General features: G+C 43.1%; 1 protein-coding gene across 2 annotated transcripts; it reads right to left on the reverse strand.

Moving 5' to 3' along the window:
- Positions 1 to 1,160: 1,160 nt before the first annotated feature.
- On the reverse strand, positions 1,161 to 21,799 carry TMEM233 (transmembrane protein 233). 2 transcript variants are annotated; one of them, XM_014961430.1, is made up of 7 exons: positions 21,640 to 21,799; positions 20,464 to 20,562; positions 19,610 to 19,820; positions 19,094 to 19,226; positions 18,470 to 18,864; positions 9,356 to 9,490; positions 1,161 to 3,028 (listed from the first exon to the last, which is right to left on the reverse strand). In XM_014961430.1, the coding sequence occupies exons 5-7, from the start codon at positions 18,656 to 18,658 to the stop codon at positions 3,017 to 3,019; spliced, it is 336 nt and encodes a 111-aa protein (XP_014816916.1). In that variant the 5' UTR covers positions 18,659 to 18,864; positions 19,094 to 19,226; positions 19,610 to 19,820; positions 20,464 to 20,562; positions 21,640 to 21,799; the 3' UTR covers positions 1,161 to 3,016. The 2 variants fall into 2 exon arrangements, with proteins under 2 accessions (XP_014816916.1, XP_014816924.1); XM_014961438.1 differs by lacking the exons at positions 19,094 to 19,226; positions 19,610 to 19,820; positions 20,464 to 20,562; positions 21,640 to 21,799 and having other exon boundaries at positions 18,470 to 18,873.
- Between the last annotated feature and the right edge of the window lie 332 nt (positions 21,800 to 22,131).

Here is a 22,131-nt window from a genome sequence, read left to right on the forward strand (position 1 = left end):
TTTCCACACCCACTGCTGTCACCAGGGGTCTTGCTCATTTGGGCAGTAAAATGTCATTTAGCTTCCCTGTGTTTGATAGCTCACTTTGTATGGATCCATCACACCTACAACAGAATGATTTGGTCATAAAAGGACCATATTCATTTCCAGCACAAGCTGCATTTCTCAAACATGGTTGAAATTTATGTAAACATAAATAAATGAAGAGAACCAATACCAGTACATTAGTATAGCAAAAATAAGATTACCTATGACATAGAAGCACTAAAGGACATTAGAGGAATTGCTGCATTTTCCCCTCTCTGTCACATTAAGTGGTTTAATATAAAGCCTTTATTTTTATACCAATCAATAGCGCTGTAAGGTAGCAACATTTATCTTCAGAAACACTGAAGATACAATGGCTCAATTCTCAATTATGTTAAGAGCAAGACTTCAAAGATATTTATGAGCATCAAGATGCAAGTTAGATTTCCAGTATGGTTTTCAAAAGCATCTCAACAAGTCGGGTGTTTAGCTCCTATTGATCTAAATCCTTGGTAGGCACTTTCCAAAAAATACCTCAAGTTGCCTATTACTATCCTCTAGCGCCCAAATACCTTTAGAAATCTTTCTCCCCTCTCACCCCACGAGCTGTGGTTTAGTTTACAGAACTGGAGTTTAATATTTTGCAGAAGGAGGAAACTTTTTGTACACCCTTTGAATTTTAGTACACTGACGTAGAAAACTATTACGACAGCAATGCAATATTGTTCACTTTGATGCCAGCAGTTCAAGGCGTTAGAAACCTGACCCCTGTGGCCTGCTGAGAGACCTCCTTCGGTGACCTCATTTGACCACTTTCCCCTCCTGGCAGGAAAGCCCCGAAGAGAAGAGACCACCAAGGGACCATTCTGAAACGGCCTCAACACTCTTTCTGGATATTATTTTGAAAACGAAGTAAAAAGCTTACCTTGCTGATTATTTTGAGCATTAATTGATCTCTAGCAACTTCTGAATGCACTAGCTACAGTACAGAGTGGTTGTATAGTATCACGTAGACCAGAAATCCTGCTTTTGCTTTGATTCTGAAACTGTCCAAGGGGTTAGAAAAAGGGATATTACTCTTGAAAACAGAAGAGGCAACAAAACTTAGGAAAGACACTTCCCACATACCAGAATGGACATGAATTAAAAGTAATTTTATTCCACTTCTCAATGACAGTTCTATCATATCTGATAATAAGGCAAGCTACTAAAAGTCCCACAAGACATACCAGACCATTGAAATAGTATTCAAAAAGCAAAGAGGAGTTCACAGAACAGCCAACTCTTGGGATCATCAAAATCAGTGACAAGATTCCTCTGTGGACATATTTGATCAGTGTAAATGCTGAAGAAATCAACTGAATTCACCACTGTTCATGAGGTTTTATACTAGAGTAATTAAGGATAGGTGATGCATCACTGACTTCAATGAAAAACAGAATCTGGCAGAAAGAAAAGCGAAAAAGCACATTAAAAGTATAATATTCAAGGCACAGAAAATGCATGCTACTTCCAGGCATATACTTTAACAGGTAAAGGTTTCTGGGAGATTGATTTTTTTCTTTTTTTCAATAGGTAGTTGTACTCCCGCCAGGCATGATTCTTTTCTCACTTGCACCTGCAGAACTCCCATGCATTTCTGGGTAGTAGGTCCAGATTGATGTAAGTACAAGGAGAGTGTAAGCTGGCATAGCTCGCTTGAAGATGTAGTAACAATTAAAGCAAATGGAGCAACAACTGCTGAAGATGTAGCCATCTGTCTTAACGCTCACCAGAGCACAGTCCTTTTAACATGGTATATTTGTGAGACAAAACAAATATATTCTTTCAAACAGTTTTCAGCTAATAAAAAACAGCTGTTCCATGCAAAATTTTCATAAGGTATCAAGAAACTGCAGTAATTTAGAGACTATCAATTCTGTAACCTAAAGCTGTTCACTAATATCTTAGGATCAGCAAGAGTGTAGGTAACTATGTATGCGTACAAAAGTCTGTCCATCTCTAACCATATTGATATATAGACTATTCATAGCAAGATGAGAGGATGAAGTAAACAAAAGAGACATGAACAAAGCAGAACACAATGAAACTATGTGACTTCCTAGAGGAACAGTAACAAAGGGATGAAGAAGAAGAACATCTATTTAAAAAGATCTTTTGTCAGATAAAAAAATATGAACTTTTTACATATGTGAAGTTTAAAGAGGAAAATATGATCAGTGCAACTTTAATGCAGGACTGGAGCTAAATCAAGGGAGTTCAACAATGAAAGACAACAAAACAAACAAAAATCATTAAGAAAAATAAGGACGCTATGGAAGAAGAGTGTCTCTTAGTAATCAAGTGATTCAAATCGGTCCCAGGTGGTTAAAAATCCAAGGTAAAGACCTAAAAGCTGAGGATGACAGAAGAAAGCAGCCGCTTTGCAGCTGCAGAGTACGCCCACGGCATTATAAAATCACATAACAGGATAAAATCACAAACCATGGTTATGATTGTGTTATGTTGAGACTATTTTAAAGTAATAAAAAAATCCTTAATGGCCTGATCCAAAACCCACTGGAGGCAGCAACAGGAGCTCTTCTACTAGCTTCAGCGGGCTGTGCATCAGATCTTACATCGTGCACTATAAACAGTCTAGATACGTTGGCTTTGTTTGGATAGGGTCAGCCAGGGAACACCATGGATCCAGCATACATTCCACGTAAATGAGAAAGAAAAGGGAGTTGTTAGGGCAAGATCTCATTATACATCAGGGTAGAAGAGAAAATGCTGCTTTATACTAAGATTCCTTATAAATAAATAATTTTGAAAACCTGGTCACGCCATGCTGATTAACTAACTGGACTATCGGTTCATCCACCAGCAACATGCCTCTGCAGACTTGCAGTGTCAAATCTAACAGTCTGGAATGAAGGGTTTCCTTCTCCTCTTCTTTTTCCACTCCCAAGATTTACATGATGATTTCTTCCAAGTGCAGTCCTGGTCTTCAGATAGCATGCTGCAAGGACACAGAAACATGTATTTTTTAAAGCGGAAAAGACAAAGAGTTTGCCTTGTGAATTTAAATTATTAATTCTACAGATCTAATGGATACATTATGCCACATTAGTGGCAATTGTTCTCTTAACAAACATCCCTCTAGATTAGTGGTTCAATACAGTTTTGAATCAAAGAGCGAAGTTTCCGATAGCACTGGTCATCTGTCAATCTAAACTGAATTTTTAAACTGGGTTACATGAATCAACGCAAGTCAGAATCTTTCATTGCCAGGAAACGGGCTCTTATTTGACAAAGTTTCAAGAGGTCAACAGCATCTCTGCTTCCTTGTAGTGGTACATAAAAGAGTCAGGCAAGAACAGTTCTTTCAGCAGTAGACAACTTAGTAAGTACAACAGTAATACATGGCAGACGTTTTAAAAGGACTGAGTAACTTCTGCTTGAGCATCTGCCTTAGGATAGGAAATGATCTGAGAAGGTCCCTCAAATTCTTGTGTTGGGGTAGGTCTCAGACATCACCCAGAGACGTAGAGATCTCACTGGCTTGTCCCTGGATGCTGGACTCTCTGCTGGTGCCTGAGATATCTTCTCCACCAAGCAGCTACCATTTAGCAGCTCCTTAAAGAGAGATCTAGGACGTGAGGCACTGAACAGTAAATATGTCCTGCAGACAGCACTAACTCCTTTGTTGATTGCCTCTTGGATCCTACTCAGGACTCTAATGGGCAGAAACTATTGTGGGATTTGTGGATCTATTTCCTCCATGCACAAATGAAACAACTGGACCAGAATTTTTGATGTACTTTGCTACGGAAATGAGGCTGATGTAATCACGTTGCCTCTGTGCATCCACATGTGTCTGCTCACTACGGAGCCTCTGAGCTGACTGAACAGGTGTGATAGGTAGAGGACTTTAAGCTCTTATGCTTTACAAATTCAGTAAGAAGATGTAGGGTATCAGTTGAAATACTGAGATAATCAGTTAATGCCCTTATTGATAGAAAAGCAGCGGTATGAGCTCACTGGCTAGGTGGGCACCGAGAATTAATGTGAGTAAAAGACAACAGGAATGCCATGACTTCAGTCTTTGTGCTCTATCAGTTACTGGCAGGTCAATCCCTGCAGCGAAAGGTGATTAGTCTTTCTTGACTCTTTTTTTCCTATGGTGAGGTACAGAGACTGGACTGCAATGTAAAGATCTGGAGGTCAGCTGTGTAATTCCTGCCATCTTACTGACCTCAGTTTATTCTGTCTCTGAAAGAGAGACAGTCACTCAGTGAAATGGTTGCAAAGGCTTTTGAGAGCCTTGGGAAGGGGACAGCAGAGATTAAAAGTAATCTTGCATGCCTTTTCCCCCTAAACAATTATTTCTAAGTTAGTAAGAAAAATGTATGTATGAAAAACATCTGTCCCTGGTGCAGAGTCTAAATGCTTACTCCTCCTCCTTCTACCACTAATGTTGCGTTACTGCACATATGCTCCATTTAAGAACCTACTGATTATGAAACAGTATAAGCCAGTGCTTTCTGCCCAGCCTGGCTGTCTCTCTGTCTTCCTTCCAAGCCATGCTGACAGGTGGTATTTCTGTGACTTCCTTGGGGTGAAGTTCTAGATCAAGTGAGATTAAAGAAGGGGTCAAAAGTTCACACTCCTCTACAAAAGCATCAAAATATCATAATGGTTTGCATGAAATTCCAAAGTCACCATACACAACTACCCTTCTCACATAAGTTATTACCAGAAGATAATTCTACCCTGTCTGTGGCCCTGGGGTTCAAGATAAATAAACACAATGCAATTCTGATGTGAATTAAAACAGTCTTGGACACTGGTCCATTGGAGGAGTTTCTTGCATTCCTTTCCTTCAGTACTTTAGCTACCCTCCCTCATACCAAAACTGTTGCTACCTACGAGCTCTACAGAAAAGCTTATGTCTTTACTTCACTCTGACATCTCTTACCAGTTCGTCACATTTCTACTTTATTTGCTCCTACTTGCCTAGACTGCAGAGAACCACTACAGAGGTGCACAGAAGATATGGGCTTTATGTGACATGCTTTGTGGCTCAATTGAGAAGCAAAGCTCATGTAAGTTCTAGTTCTCCAAGCAGCATTCTTAAGCTGGAGACAGTCTAAAAGCGTGTGCTGTAAGAAGCTGCATGTTGTTTCAGACTAACAGCCTGTGCTGCAAACCTAGCAATGGAGTAAAAATCCCATGGTGGCATGAAGTAGAATATGACATGTTGAGATACAGTTAACAAAAGGGTTTGGGACATCACTTAAGTAAGGAGGTTCCAAACCAGAATTACATTTTCCTAAATCCTGGCAGCAAGATTCAAATGAAACCTAAAGACACCAAATGTCTTGTGTTACCAAAAAGCAAAACAGAACAGAATTTGGAATCTGCTCCAAAACCATTCTGACTCCAGATCCATTCAAGTCAGTGGGAAGGTGAGTTACAAGCTTTATGCAGGAGCATAAGAACAGTGGTACTGGGTTGTTCACAGCATCCCATCAGTGACAGTGACATTACAAATGCCTAAGGGGACTGTATAAAGAAAAGGCTATGTCCAGGGTGATATTTCTCCCTTTACTGCCTTCCAGTTCTGGCCATCTGCAGCTTAGAAACTTTCTGAGCCCAAGATTATATCTGCATCTTTGCATTTAAGCTTTTCTTTGCAACTTCACTTGCTGTTTCAAATCATTTGTATTTTTTGTATCCACAGCAACCAGAATGAATAGATTTCACATCTGCATTGTATGTCACTGGGAAAAGTACCTCCTTCTTGTTTAAAGCTGCTTTCCTCTGATGCCCCTTCATCTTGTTAGTAAGAGACAACAAATAACCACTCTTTATTTCATTGCCTTTAACTACTCATTCTTAAGTCTTTCTTTCCCAAGCCAAAAAGATTGTGTCTATTTTGTCTTTCCACATATCAAGTTTTTTTCATACCTTGCAGCCCTTCTCTTTGCAGGGTGTGTGTATGTACACCATGTCTTTCTTAAGAGAAGGACATCAGAACTAGAGGCTGGATTCAGGCTGTGGTTCCCAGCTGAGTGTTGCCTGTCAATATCTATCTTGCAATTTGCTCTCTAACCAGGCACACTACAGCAGATTAAGGCCACACCACATGCAGGGTATGGCACACAGCTCTGCGCTGTTTCAGCTTGTAGTGACATCTCCTTATGGAAGATATATATGTCCCTTTTCTCACTGCAGTTCTTGATGGACAGCATGCCTATGGGCACATACGCAGGGCTGGACTCGGCGGTGACACAAATACTGGTTTAAGTTACATCTGAGCAAACAGTGAAAGTGTAATTCTGCATTCAGGACTGGCAAGGTGGGAGTGCAGGAGAAGGTGACAGGAGAAGGTAAAAGATACAGACTGGAGTAAGAATAAATTTGGCCTGGTGTGGAATGGGGGATAGCCCTCATTCAGCACACGCTGCAGCTTAACACTCAGTGATTCCTCAGTGTAACAAGGAACACACCAGTTTACGTTGATCAAAACAGACAAGTTTCACTGCGGGGCTGTTAACTGCAGCGATGCAAGTGACAGCTTCCCCTTGTCTACACTCAGGGTCATGACTGCAGAAGGTAGATGGCTCTCAAGTGCTGGGTGGGCCCTGTTCCAGGCTATATATGTATGTATCACTATGTATCTTAATGTATGTTTGCTAAAGATAACATGCCAGTGTTAAAGACAAATGAGGCTCTCCAAGGCAGCAGTAGAAGCCCTGAGTTGGCTTAGCACCTAGTAAATCTTCAAAATGCAAACTCAAGGCTGTTTCTTCCACGCAGACGTAGGTCTCCCCTGCTGCTATTCCTCTGCTACCGTTGCTCTGTCACTGAACAAACCACAGAAGACACACAAGGAAGCTCGGGGCTCAGAGCCTGCTGCTTCTGAAAAGCAGAAGGGTCTTCCTTTTCCCAAGTCTACCAGTATTTTGGGGGGTGTAATGCCACTGTTTGTTCAAAGCAGGACTTTGTTGCACTTCCTCTCTCTGCAGCTTCTACCATTTCTACCCTCAATACCTCGACCAGATGTTTTTCTCCTGGCTGAGGCAGGTGGAATACCCATGGGAACCCTCCTCAGCTCTGCTTAAAGCACAGGACTTAACCCCTTTCCTACGCGAGATGGAACACATAGTAGGTTTGGGCACTGAAAAGCCAGAAGAGGAGATGAGGAAACAAATTAATAACTTTAGTTAGAATTTCGCATAGGGAATGGGGGTTTTGATATTCAGAGGCTACTGAAATTCAGCAAGTTGACCTCATTGAACTGGTCTTCTAGAAAGCATATATATTAAAGTTAGCATAGAAGTAATTTACACTCACTTTACATTAGCAGAGTGCAAAGCGGCTGTTAGTAAATAATCATGACCAAGGTACAAATGGATGTGAGATAACTACATGGAGCATGCAACGCCATCTACACCAGTGGAAGAAAATTTCGTATAAAATACAAATGTCAGAATCATACAACAGTTTGGGTTGGAAGGGCCCTCAAAAATCATCCAGTTCCAACCCCACTGCCATGAGCAGGGACACCTCCCAACACACCAAGTTGCTCAAAGCCCCCTCCAGCCTGGTCTTGAATCCCGCCAGGGATGGGGCAGCCACAGCTTCTCTGGGCAACCTGGGCCAGGGCCTCACCACCCTCACAGCAAAGAATTTCTTCCTAATATCTGATCTAAATCTCCCCTCCTTCAACTTTGAACCCCTTGTTCCATCACTACATTCACTGATAAAGAGTCCCTCCCATCTCTCCTGTAGCCACCTTTAGGTACTGGAAGGCCATTTAAAAAATCCCGAAAAGACAAAAAATTAGAAAAAAACCCCATGAAGTTGTATTATACTGCTTTACTGCTGCTTACTCCCTTACTCCCTTGAGGGCAGAAGATAAACAGGTGCTTACAAATGCTAGCTAGATGTAAAGTGCCAACTACCACTAATATCTGGCAATGGGCACAAGGAAGCGTTCACACATTCAGCACGCGGGGACCTTAATGTAGTGAAAGTGAATTGTTGACTACAACTAAGTGTAGGTAGTGTGCCCTGGTTAACATGACTGCTTCAGGTCAGTGTTGTCTGCCACTCCTCATGCTGCCCTTCTCTCCTCCTACTTAAACAAAACACATAACCAAGCTGCTATCCTCGTCTGAGAAACGATGAGTAAGGTAGTAGAAGCGAACAGAGGAATTTACTGCTGCTGTCAATTAGAAAACTTGGCACACTCAGCCTGAAGTGACTTGGCTTTAAATCTGTGAGGGCTGAACAAACTGAACACAGGCTGAACCAGAAGAGATTCATGCTTGCAAAAATGCATAGGGAATTACTGAATATACATTAAGCTTCTGGTTCTGCAGCACCATCCACTAATATCCTAGAGAAACAGACCCCATTTCCACCCCTGCTGTTCAATCTGGTGTACTTCTGTATATATTTAACCAGCTACTCCATTCCACTCCCCAGAGATGTTTGCATTTCAGCGGTGAGGTGATCTCTGTTTATGGTTCACACACAAGTTTGTACAGTGCACTGAAAGGCTCTCCAACCAAAACAGCCAATAATAAATTGATTCAAATTGGTTATTTTAATGGGCAGTGCACATTATTATGGAGAAAAGAACATATTGTTGCACAACCTTAAGAAAGGATATCAATACCCTAATTACTTTTGCCCTCTTTTTCAAATAAGCTTATAATCCATCTGGATAACCACTGTGTATACAGAGATCCATTTGTCAATCTTCTTTACTATCATTCCAGGTATACGAAGGCAGGTCAATCACACAGGACTGAGAGAAACCAACCTTCTCCCACAGCAAACCACGTCAAAATTCCATTTGTGGTCATTTTTGATACAGTTATGGTCACCTTAATATCAAACAATAAAACAGTAATTGACCACCATCATCTTCTCCTTACAAAGTTAAAAGACACGTTGGACAGATTATGAGACTGAAAATTAGCACCTGGGGACTCTATTACCTGAAATCCAAGGATCTCTATACACTTCGTCTTGCAAAAGATGAAACTAACAGGCAGAAAACCCAAAAGGCAACTGGTCTAAATTGGAAAATCCTATGGGAGCTGCAAGAGTTTCTACAAAAATTCACTGCTGCTAAGACACAGTTGCTTGCCTTTAACCACAGACAAGGAATATTCTAAATCGCAAAATAAGTAAAAATTGCTTTTCTGGAAAACATACATGTGTGCCTAAATTTTAACATTAGCAGATGGTTCTGATAATCTTTAGTTTCATGTTCTGAAGCCCGTGCGCAGAGAACTGCTGGCATTGGAACCGACAGCATTTTGCTTACCGTGGTGAAATGAACTACGCAATAGATTCCGATGATGACAAGCCCGATGATAATGGATGCAACGGCAACCCAGAGAGCATTGCGACCCAGTCTTTTTGACCCTTCTATATCTCCTTGATTATAACTGTTTAAAGCCTGTAGAAGAGAAACAGAGAGTTTGTGACTTTTTTTTTAAACAGAAATCTGTACAAACCAATGCAACTTTGAACCAATTATAGAAAAGACTTTAGAAAACTGTGATTTGCTTTGTAAAAATAAACATCCACTACCAACAGTCCAAGGTAAGTCCAGTTTTCTATTCCACTCGTTTTCAGTATATTTCATTGCAACTACAGCTCTTGTTTTCAGCTGTAAGGCTATACTCTTATGATGAGTTTTCTTGTACACACCAGCATAAAAGCTGCCAAATCAACTCTAATCCACCCACTTGCATAAATCTGTAGCTTTTATCTCTGGAAATATTTTTGTAGTGCATGTGAACTGCTAGTTGGCCACTTCACTAGCAGGAAAATAACTCTTACACTTTACAAGACCATAAGCATAAAAAGGAGCATAAATGGGCTGCATTTTTACAGAAAGACTCAGGAAAACTTCTTAAAATAAGTCTACTAGTCTACTAGTGTCCTATTTTTCCAATGCTTTACTTTTCAAAACAAAGTTTGAAGAATTAATAGGTAGTTTGCCAGTGGTGGAAAAACCCCAACAAAACATTTGAGTGCCACCTTCATGGGCTAGAAAGTGTCCCTTTGTGTTTTCAGAACATACTGATAATTATTGTCATATGCATCCTGAGGTACACATCAGACATGGATGTTATCTCAATATACTTGAGTTTATCCACCCATGATTTAGCAGATGCTTTATATTCATTACATAGAGAGACTGCAAAGTGTGATAGCACCACTGATCTTCTATTCTTTTGTGAGACACACTGTAGTGTTTTCTGAATTAATTGTTTTAGCCAGACCATATTTTTAAAAGAAAAGATTCAGTGGGGGACACTGAAGTATTCTAGTAAATTAATCTAACAGAGTTTGTAGTAACTTTTTTTGCAAGAACAAGGTGGTATTAAAGAATTTTTAAAAAGACTATCATTACTAAGAGCTATTTTGTAAGATCAGGAGAGTTTGAATTCATAAACCAGGACATTAAGTCCAGATTTCTTTATCAGATTGCACTATTGAACTATCTCACCATACTTCCTTGAGGAATTGGGTTATTCATAACCTGTTCTTTAGTATCCTGTATTCAGCAAGTTTGCCGGTGATCCCAAGCTGTGTGGCATGGTCAACATGCTGGAGGGAAGGGATGCCATCCAGAGGAACCTGGACAGGCTTGAGAGATGGGCCACTGTGAACCTCATGAAGTTCAACCAGGCCAAGTGCGAGGTCCTGCACTTGCGTGTCAGGGCAATCCCAAGCACAAATACAGGCTGGGTGGAGAATGGATTGAGAGCAGCCCTGAGGAGAAGAACTGGCGAGTGTTGGTTGATGAGAAGCTCAGTGTGAGCCAGCAACATGTGCTCACAGCCCAGAAAGCCAACTGCATCCTGGGCTGCATCAAAAGAAATGTGGCCAGCAGGTCGAGGGAGGAGATTCTACCTCTCTACTCTGCTCTGGTGAGACCCCACCTAGAGTGCTGTGTCCAGCTTTGGGGCCCCCAGGATCAGAAGGACATGGACTTGTTGGAGACAGTCCAGCGGAGGCCACAAAGATGCTCCAAGGGCTGGAGCCCCTCTGCTGTGAAGACAAGCTGAGAGAGTTGGGGGTGTTCAGCCTGGAGAAGGCTCCGGGGAGGCCTTATAATGGCCTTCCAGTACCTAAAGGGAGCCTACATGAAAGCTGGGGAGGGACTCTTTATCAGGGAGTGTAGAGGTAGGATGAGGGGGAACAGTTCTAAACTGAAACAGAGGAGATTTAGATCAGATATTAGGAAGAAATTCTTTGCTGTGAGGGTGTTGAGACCCTGGAACAGGTTACCCAGAGAAGCAGTGACCGCCTCATCCCTGGAGGTGTTCAAGACCAGGATGGATGGGGCTTTGAGCAACCTGGTCTGGTGGGAAGTGTCACTGGCCAGGGAAGGGGGCGGCACTCGATGATCTTTAAGGTCCCTTCCAATCTAAACCATTCTATGATTCTATTTCAGGAAGCATGCCAGAAATGGAAGGTGTGGGGGAAGGAATGTGGGGACCTGATCAAATGAACTGCCCTGTGGACTAAATAATTCAGATTGTCTTTAGAAAATGACTGCATGAGGTATCACAAAGTCCTATTAGGAAAAGTGATTTTGTTATGAATCACTTTTTGTAGCAAAGACAGAACATTTCAACAGAGTAAGGATCTGAGATTGCAGCGAGCAGGAAAGGAAAGAATTTCAGAGGATACCAAGCACTGCTGTAGAACCTTTTTTCTCCAAGCAAACTGTGAACCTCATGAAGTTCAACCAGGCCAAGTGCGAGGTCCTGCACTTGCGTGTCAGGGCAATCCCAAGCACAAATACAGGCTGGGTGGAGAATGGATTGAGAGCAGCCCTGAGGAGAAGAACTGGCGAGTGTTGGTTGATGAGAAGCTCAGTGTGAGCCAGCAACATGTGCTCACAGCCCAGAAAGCCAACTGCATCCTGGGCTGCATCAAAAGAAATGTGGCCAGCAGGTCGAGGGAGGAGATTCTACCTCTCTACTCTGCTCTGGTGAGACCCCACCTAGAGTGCTGTGTCCAGCTTTGGGGCCCCCAGGATCAGAAGGACATGGACTTGTTGGAGACAGTCCAGCGGAGGCCACAAAGATGCTCCAAGGGCTGGAGCCCCTCTGCTGTGAAGACAAGCTGAGAGAGTTGGGGGTGTTCAGCCTGGAGAAGGCTCCGGGGAGGCCTTATAATGGCCTTCCAGTACCTAAAGGGAGCCTACATGAAAGCTGGGGAGGGACTCTTTATCAGGGAGTGTAGAGGTAGGATGAGGGGGAACAGTTCTAAACTGAAACAGAGGAGATTTAGATCAGATATTAGGAAGAAATTCTTTGCTGTGAGGGTGTTGAGACCCTGGAACAGGTTACCCAGAGAAGCAGTGACCGCCTCATCCCTGGAGGTGTTCAAGACCAGGATGGATGGGGCTTTGAGCAACCTGGTCTGGTGGGAAGTGTCACTGGCCAGGGAAGGGGGCGGCACTCGATGATCTTTAAGGTCCCTTCCAATCTAAACCATTCTATGATTCTATTTCAGGAAGCATGCCAGAAATGGAAGGTGTGGGGGAAGGAATGTGGGGACCTGATCAAATGAACTGCCCTGTGGACTAAATAATTCAGATTGTCTTTAGAAAATGACTGCATGAGGTATCACAAAGTCCTATTAGGAAAAGTGATTTTGTTATGAATCACTTTTTGTAGCAAAGACAGAACATTTCAACAGAGTAAGGATCTGAGATTGCAGCGAGCAGGAAAGGAAAGAATTTCAGAGGATACCAAGCACTGCTGTAGAACCTTTTTTCTCCAAGCAAAAAAATAATTAGGGGCATTATCTGTGCATGTCTGTCGATTAGTGAGCACATAGAAGTTAATGGGCTTAGATGCATCCTTGGTGTTAGCACTGCAGTAAGATGACTTGTGCCAAGGCAGTCCCAAAGCAATGAAGCCAATATTCCTAGAATTGCATCTCAAGGATAAGTGCAGGTACTTATTCTCTGGCGTCTAAGAAAGGCTGAGCTGCTGATGCACTCTTGTCCTTAAAGAGAGCACTGATACATTTCTTCTCTTCCTGGAAGCCTACATGCCTAAACATTTCTCTATTTTATTTCTCTAAAGAATATTGCTAATACCTCTGCTCTGCTGTCAAATTTCATTGAGGTTGGCTAGTGGACTTAAAGGATATAGTGGGGAAAGACAGAAAAAGACAGAAATGAGACTGACACAAAGACATAGTCAGATAGGATGATGTCACCTCTGATTCTCCACCAGTGCGGCCTCCTGTTACGAAGAGTGGCCAGCACAGCTCCTCTCACCTGACTTACTCCCCTGTTTTCAGGAATCCTGTCTACAGGAGAAGACTTTTCTTAGGGTTTTTCAAAATACATTTGTGAAGGTCAATGAAAGGAGTATCAGAAGAAACATGGATTAGTTTGGTCTTGAGCAGACTGACTTCTCCTCCTGCCTCTGTCAGCAGCTATGAACGTGACTGTGGCTACAGGGAGAAGCATCACTGACACCTCAGCCCTGACTTGGTTCTCCCCACCATCCAAGGATTCACTTTGTGTGACATCTAGAGAGTGGTCCTGCAAACACTCTAAACTCAGTTCACCATTCATGTGGTCTCAAGCCTGAGGCAGAGTTGTAAGCGAGACACGGCAGCACCAGCTTGCAGTTCTGTGCAGTCTTACTAATGTACTTAGGAAGTCTGGAAAATGTCCATGTGATTTCTGCAGGTACCACATAAATAATTCACCCAGTGCACTTTAATAAGTAATGTCATTTTAATACAAATCTACGATGAAGAGGAGGAAAACAGCATTAATGATAAAGAGGAGGATTTGGGAGAGACAGGAAGGAGACAAAAGTTTCTTTATTAAGAGGTTTAAATTAAAAGGCAGAATTTAGCATTCAAGAAAAAAATAAGAGGTTTGAGGAAGTGGTTGGGGTCTGATGAATTTCTCTTTGAAATTCATTTACTTCTGTCTGCTTCAAAAAGCCCTTAGATCAAGCTTCTAGTTTTCAACATCAGACACAGACAGAATTAACCATAAAAGCCTTAAATGTTACATCTGTGTATTTCCAAGGGCTAGGCAATATATACACAGTACAGTATCTGTGTGGGACATTTGGTCTGTCCAACTTCTAAAACAAATTTCAGCCATTTTCAGCCATATGATTTCTCAGGTTTCTGCTACCTCGCTCACTATGAAGTCATAAACTAAATTAAAGCCATGGTTCCTTAGCTGCTTATTTACTTGAGCAATCTCAGTGACTTCACCAGGTTCACACACACCTACTTATAAAAGATATTCTCAGTTCAACAATGAAGCAACTTAACCTCATATGAACAGAAATTTACTGAATTAGCTACAAACTATTAATCCCTTTTAATGTGCATTTTCTGTTCCACATCCCCAGAGCACCGTTTATGGCAAAAGCTGAAAGAATACTGAATTACTTCAGAAACCCTCCTCTATGTCTCTTACAAATCCAGGCAGACAAGACTAAAGTTCTCTGCTCAACATTTTCTATGCTTTCTATGAGCCAGTCTGTAACAAACCTTATTTGGCTGTGCCTGGAAATGAGACTCTCTGGTTAAGACCAAAGGAAGAATGAGACATGCTGGCTCACTGTGACTCCTCACTCTGAACAACTTACAGGGAAGGAGAAAGAAGAGGGGGGACTAGGTAAGCTATTCAGAACCAGGCTTGATCTCTGGTTTTTTGGCAATGAAGCAGGACACAGTGAAAGGGGAGTTTGCTCTGCAGCCTGTACAGCAGCACACAAACACTGGACTTCTGTGTCTCTGGGCACAGGCTGAAAGTGTTGTTGCAGAAGAGAAACTTACCATTTTGCGAAGATAAGGGCCATGCAAAAATGCGTAAGAACAGCTGCTGAGCCTTGTTGTTTAATACTCCTGAAGTAGGTACAGGCTGTCCCATATGATATTAGATGCCCAGGTACCTACAAGCTACTTTAAAAAGAGCAGTATAAATAATAAACTTTCCAAATAAACTTTCTAACTGAAGAGGAACACTGATCACTGCTAGTCACTGACCTGACCAAAGCCAACACACCGTACATGGCTCATTAGGATCCCAATTAGAAGAGGTGACCCCCTCAGAAAGCAAGTCCCATCCTTTGCTGTCCCATGACTTCTACCATGCTTTTGCTTCTTGTTTCTGCTTAGGGAAACTAATATACAGACAAGGCATCTGAATCCAAGGATAACAAATGTAGTCAAAGAGCTTGTTGCTATCAGAGGCAGATGAGCCAAGATTGTCACAGCTTGACCGCATATGTTATTTGAAACATGCAAATGATTAAACAGAAATGTGTCAACATAAAGAGGCAGTTAGGAGTAAACAATCAGGGAGAAATAGCTTGAGAGACTGTTTTGAAATTGTTACAGATCTAAGGCCTTCTGGAATCCGATGACTAGTCTGACATACAGATCTCTGAAATAAAGACAACTGAAGGTGCTGTACTGAGAAAGGCCAGTTTGTTCAACTATCAGACCTCGATGCTCATATTAGAAATACCGAACTCATTAATTTTTCAGAGTTGTCCCACAGCCTCCCTCTAGCTCTTATTCCATGAGTCAGATGTGCCCAGTCCACCCAGTTCTCAGGTACAGCTGCCAGTTCACTGCCAGCACACTCAGTACACTGAGCGAGTGCTCTTTGGGTTCACAACAGGGGGAAAAGGCACAACTGCAGATATGGAGCCCACGAGCTCAGGGACACACTGCCCACCCTCAGCCTCTCACCAGAGAAGTCTCTTCTGTCTCATCAGCCTCCTGACCTGGTACCTGCACCCCACACTTCTGCCCTGATGCCTGTAGTCCCACCTACGTGAGAAAGAACAAGGAAAGCGAGTCAACTAATCATAGAGCAACATGATACATCTGCTGGAAGCAACAGGAAGCAGGAGACCTGATGGCACCTGAGTGGAACTGCAGGAGAGTACTGAGGAGAACAGTAATCCTCCAGCCAGGAGTCTTGGCCAGGACCATGGAGAAAACAGATCCCCATTTGCTAAAACTGCCAAACAACCCTTACACCTGCAAGTGACCAGCAACTGGTTTGAGGGGGCTGATCTTGTAATGCTAATTTATCAACACACTGATGCCATTAAGTGTCCTCTTACCGCTATCATGAGAAACAGACTTCTTTCACAAAGGAGGTAAGGAACAGGAAAAGGTTATTATTGCAACAAGGAGAACTTGGGACAGGTTGATTCTAAAAATATAATCAAGGAGGTAAAATCTGAAATGGTAAGGTTTGTGCCCCCAAAGGTGAGAAAGAAGTGAGGAAACCAGTGCTGGAGTTGTAAATGGGGCAGCAGAAGAGAAAGAAGAGACTGAAGACAAACCTGTCATTTAATTTGGGGGTGTGTTAGAGCCCAGACTCTACTTTTAGAGTGAAAACACTTTCTGAATTGAGAGCACTTAAAGAGGACATGACACAGGCAAAGAGGGTGCTGAACCATGCCCCTCTAGAAGCCAACAGGACTTTTCCTCCCAGGCCCATTCCAAGAACTAGAAATTTTTTACAAATCTCTTCTGACACAAGATCTCAGGCAAGGTCTGCAGACTATAAAGGTATCTTCTGTAAGAAAAGAAAATAACCCACTCTCGTATCCCAACATTAAGCCTTGGCAACTCTAGGAAACAAGCTGAGAAAGAGGATACAGATCCCAAAGGAAGTGGAAATAAAACCAGCACAGGTCAAAATGCAGAACCTGACTGGAGGTTAATGGAGCAGTTACAGGTTGCAGCTCTAAAAGGCAAGGGAACAGGCTGTGACAAAGAAGATGGGCATATTATTTTCATGGACAAGAAGAGGTTTTAGGTAAGAGTGATGTTGAAACAGAAGGCGTTCACATGCAGCAGAGATTATTGGTTTGGTTTTTGTTTCCCCCCCACTTTAAGGGAGTGGGCAGCTGAGACCTGCACAGACTGTTTAGCATTCAGGAAGTGCTCTTCCCACCCTGGTTTCTACATATCCCCTGGTGACAGTTACTTAAGCCTGACTCGAAAAGGCTGCATGAACTTCAACTAGCACGTGGGTGGAGATTTCTCCATATGGGGTGCAAAAATCTTTAGAGGCCAAATTCTGTCCTTGACAGTTAACTTCTGTGCAGCCCTAGTGCTTTGGTGAAAGTACTGTCAGGGTGAACAGATGCTCACAGCCCCAACTCATCAGCTCTCATTACTTTATATAGCACCCGAAATGTCCACAGACAGAAAGGATGCTGGGTACCAGCAGGACCAAATAGCAAATCAAAGAAAAGAGCCTATTGTATAGTTAAGTTAATGACAAAAGAAAATAGACACATAAAAAAAAAATAAAGTGACAGCTAATACTTATTTGGACAAAAAAGGTTGTGAAGATGAGTTTAGAATAGCTCCTTTAAGTAATTATCAAGCTTATGCGTGCATCCCAATATTTAGGTGTGATTTCTGATCAATCTTTCTAGTTTTAAAACAGTGTGCTTTAGTGTATTTTAGATATAAGTAATTGTTCTTACACTTAATTGCAAAAAGAAAAAACTATATTTTTACTTACCTTTTCAGCCTGGCTATCAGAGAAAAGGATGAAAATACACAATGTTTTAAACCCTCTTCAGCTCCTAAGTAACAGAAACACATTGCAGTATCACTGATTACACTGCTCATGTATCCTATTAGAAAAGTCTGGATCTGACTTGGCAACTTTTAACTCAAAGAAGATTCTGTTCTAACAATCCCTTTGAAGTTAACGAGATTGCTGGATTATTAAGGACTATGCAAACCAATCATGGCTTGTAAGGGTAAGACTGTTCTTTCAGTGTACTCGATACTCAATTTTATAAGGGTTTTTGCTACAATCACTATTGTGTGTTTTATTCTAGCAAAGAGTTAGCAGCAGGCTAAAGAACTTGTTTACTGGGGGAAAAAAAAAGGCACTTCTATCATATTTGATTAGCTGAAGCAGAAATCACATCTGGTCCTCTGCAAATCTGATTTCTGCTCCCCAGTCGCCACTTTCACACACAGATACTGTGTCCAATTCAGTGTGCAAGTTAGTTGATGTAACAAATCCCATTAATTGAGTTATAAAACTCCCTCCCTTATATAGCCTGATACTGCAAACTCAATTTGAACTGCCTTTTAGTCCACATTTTCTGTCTGCTGCTAGGACAGCTGACTGATGCTCTCAAGGCTTGCTGCCTCACCTAACTTTGTCCACACGCAGCAGGGACGAGTGGTTCCAAAGGCGGCGGGATGCCCATTACCCTGCCGGCTCCTCCAGCCCCGCTTTGCTTCCGCGGGTCCCGGGCGGGACCGGGCGGGAGCGCCGCGGCTGGGCCAGTGCAGAGAGCCGGAGGTCGCCCCGCCGAACACCCATCCCCAAACCGCAGGTGGCTTGGGCACCCGGCGGGGTGCTACTCACCATGACGGCGAAAACGAAGGCGACGATGTTGACGGGATAGGCGGGACAGAAGCAGGCCAGGATGCTGAGGAGCAGGTAGTTCTTGGGCCGCGGCTGCGGCGGAGCGTCGGGCAGCTCATCCTCGATGTTGGTCTCGGGGCTGTTCTCCAGAGCCCTCTTGATGTCGGGACCGGCGGGGAGCGAGGACATGGGGCTGCGGCGCGGCGGGCGGGCGGCTGGGAAAGCCCAGCGCCGCGCACCGGGCAGGCGTGACCCCGCCGCGGCGCCCAGCCAAGGGAGCCGCCCGCCGCCGCACGCCACGGAGGGGAGCGGCGCCTCCCCGGGACCGGCACCGGCAGCGCTGCGGGGCGGGGTGGGGTGAGAGGTGCCCGCCGACAGCTCCTCTAGCAAGAAACCTTCAAAAATAAACACCACCAACCAAAACCTAAAGGAAACGAAAGCCGTCGAGGGTTTGCAGCCCCGAGACCCGGCTGCGGCGCGATGGAGGCGGGCAGCGCTCCCCTGGGTACCCCCTCCCGCCCCCTCCCCAGGAGCCACCGCTGGCACCGAGGGATCCGGAGCAGCGCGGCCCCCCGCCCTTCCAGTCTTTTCCGAAACTTTTTAACTGGAGTTAAATGACTTTACCTAAGCTCGCGTTACCCCGGGGAGGACTTCACTGTGTTCTTACATCCTCATTATGCTGTCAGCGAGTCCCATCAGCAAGTGGCGTAAAGTCTACGAAGGCATTTCCTCTGATCTGGGCTGAGTTTGTTATCTCCTAACCACAGTGATTTATTAAACTTAGCAAAACCACAAAAGATTAGCAGAAAATAACCAATTTAAAGCATTTTGGTGGCTCAAGCCCACAATATTTTGGCCAATTTTTAGCAAGTGATTCAGTCCTTACTGAACAGAAGTTAAAATCCACTTTGGGGGATGGAGGAGAGGGAGCAAGGAAATGAATCTTTATTATTTCCAAAACCTACTGTATGGGAAAAAAAAAACCCAAACCCAACAACCCAAGCAAACCACAAAACTAGTAAATAAAGATCAGCTTCCATCATAGTTTTGGAGCTGGTAGGGAAAAGTGTAACAGCCTGCATCCCGAAAGGAATAGGTTCTGTTTCTGCCATGTGATACAAGAAAAAAACCACTTTATACCTGCATGGAGCTTCAGCAGAATGGAGACACTTCTGATCAGATGAAGGTTGGAGCTGAGACTTTGCTCTGTCTGGCTCCTCCTGAGAGTATTTCATTAATTAAAGTTATAGAAAACAGTGTGTTTAGAGCTTTATGAATGAGCTTCTTTTGTCACTGGGAGATTTGCAATTGACTTGAATGGAGCCATGGTTTCCCATTTCTGGATGTCATCCTACAAGATAAAATGCCATCAACACAGTAAAGACATAGAAATATAGGTATTTTCACTTTTGTATACATTAATCATCTCAGTTGCATGCCTAGAATATAACATACAATGATAATCTGCTGATCTATCAAAACGTCAAAAGAAAAGATTCTATATCTTTAGGAAACAGCAAGAAATGCCAGTTAGATCTGCTTGCCAATGTACCCATTAGTGCTCAGGCACAAGCTCTTTGTAGCTGTAAAATCTCTGATATGTTTGTTCTCCAGGGACTTTAAGCAGTCACCAGACAAACTTAGAGAACCCAGTCCACAGCACGCAATTACTTTTAGGGTTGATTTCAGTAGGGATGGAGACCACGGACGTATCCTCTGCTTGATGGTGGCACAGCCTTCTGGTGTGTCAGCCCCCCCTCCCAGCTTGGTATCATTAGCAAACTTGCTGAGGGTACATCCCATCCCTTCATCCAGGTCATTGATGAATACATTGAAGAGGACTGGACCCAGTACTGACCCCTGAGGGACTCCACTTGTTACAGACCTCCAACTAGATTCTGTGCCACTAATCATGACCCTCTGAGCTCTGTCTTTCAGCCAGTTTTCAATCCACCTCACTGTCCATTCATCTAATCCACACTTCCTAAGCTTACCTATAAATATGTTGTGGGAGACTGTGTCAAAAGCCTTGCTGAAGTCAAGGTAGACAACATCCACCGCAAGCACAACAAAAAGCTGCCAGCACATTAGATCTAGAGAGAAGGCAAAATTGTGTGCGGAGATTAGCCAGGGAGACTTGAAACTGGTGTATGAGGAAAGGATGTAGATTCTCACTGTCTAACATCAGACATTTAGTTTAAGTGCCTTTACAGGGGACCTTCAATGGGGTGATTCAGAGACTGATGAAGTTACCAGTCACATCAGACCCACAACCTGCAGTAAATCTTTCTCTGAGGACCATGAACTGTAGGAGAAATCTGAGCTCCGTTAAGTTGGACCCTGTGAATCCCTTCCCAGGTCTCTCAAAGACACAGACCTAATAGTAGAACCTGGGGTTCCTTGTGTGTTTCTAGAAACAGTAAAGTTAATAGTTCAAATGAGGCTGCTAAGGGATGCTAATGGCTTGTGAAGAAAGCAAGAGACAGGAAGTAGTGAGACGTGTGGAGCTACAAAAGAGATTATAGATATTCACAGGCAATTTGTGATAATGAGAGCTCATTAAGAGGTTCTTGAGACAAAGCTCTGTCGAGGCAGTTATTGTAGCTGAATTTAGTGGTTTGTTTTATGTAGAAGATGGGTTAAAATCCAAGAAGTATATCCTGTTAGGACAAGATTGATTAAATTTTAAATGATGCTGACTTGTAGCCACTTACTGAAGTAACAACAATAAAAAAAAAAGTAAAAAAGGAGATATTCAGCCAACAGTTTGGTTTCACAGACTGCAGTGATGGAGGGTAGTTATAAGCCTGAGAACCTGGGAAAAGTTCTTACCTCAGAGGGAAGAACCACTGTGCTGAGATGGCTCAGCAGAAAGCTGTGAAAATTATTCAAGATCATTAACTGAGAGTTTTAATATGTAGTTCCACGGAGAACAATCATAAAACTAGCCCTCCAAAAGAATGAGTCAGAACACCCAATGTTCATGCTTACAGCCTTGCACTTCAAGCTGAGTCTTGAAAAAAGAATCTGATCACTACACAGAGCAGAGATTTTTTCCAGCGATATGAGTAAGGGAAGATGCTGGATAAATTGCTTATCACGATGGGCAAAGCAGATGGGCTACAGACACGACAGTTTCAAGATTATTCTTTTTTTAAAGGCCGCCTTACCCTGATTTCAGAGGGTGCTGTAACTTGATAGCAGGATTTGTTCTAAGGCAGAATATGGTCTCTCCACCACGCTTTGCTGTATTACTGGCTGGTAGGACTCTCCTCAAAGGCATGTTCACGGCTCGCAGTAGTTCTGGAAAGTTCCAGTGTCTGCACACACAAGTCAAAATCCACATAAAGATAAAAAATGGTAGTCTAAGGCTCAGAGGTTGTTTGGGACTAACACATACATCCAGACAACATGGTACAAGAAACTACACAGCACTAAGAGAGCAGAGTCTCTGCAAATCCTGAGCACTGTGAACTCTTCTCAAGTGTAGAAGGTCCTGGTAGGACTTTGCACTGGCCTGAGAGACTGGTCAGATGGGGTAGGCTTCCCTAGCTCAGTGTAAGGTGAGGGAGGCATCACAGTTCTTGCTGGAATAATGTGACATGTGTCACCAAACTGGTCTTACATGGGACTGTTTGATTGGCACAGTCAATGCCTATGCA

The sequence above is a fragment of the Calidris pugnax genome, unplaced genomic scaffold (genome assembly GCF_001431845.1).
Source record: "Calidris pugnax isolate Ruff unplaced genomic scaffold, ASM143184v1 scaffold32, whole genome shotgun sequence".
Taxonomy (NCBI): domain Eukaryota; kingdom Metazoa; phylum Chordata; class Aves; order Charadriiformes; family Scolopacidae; genus Calidris; species Calidris pugnax.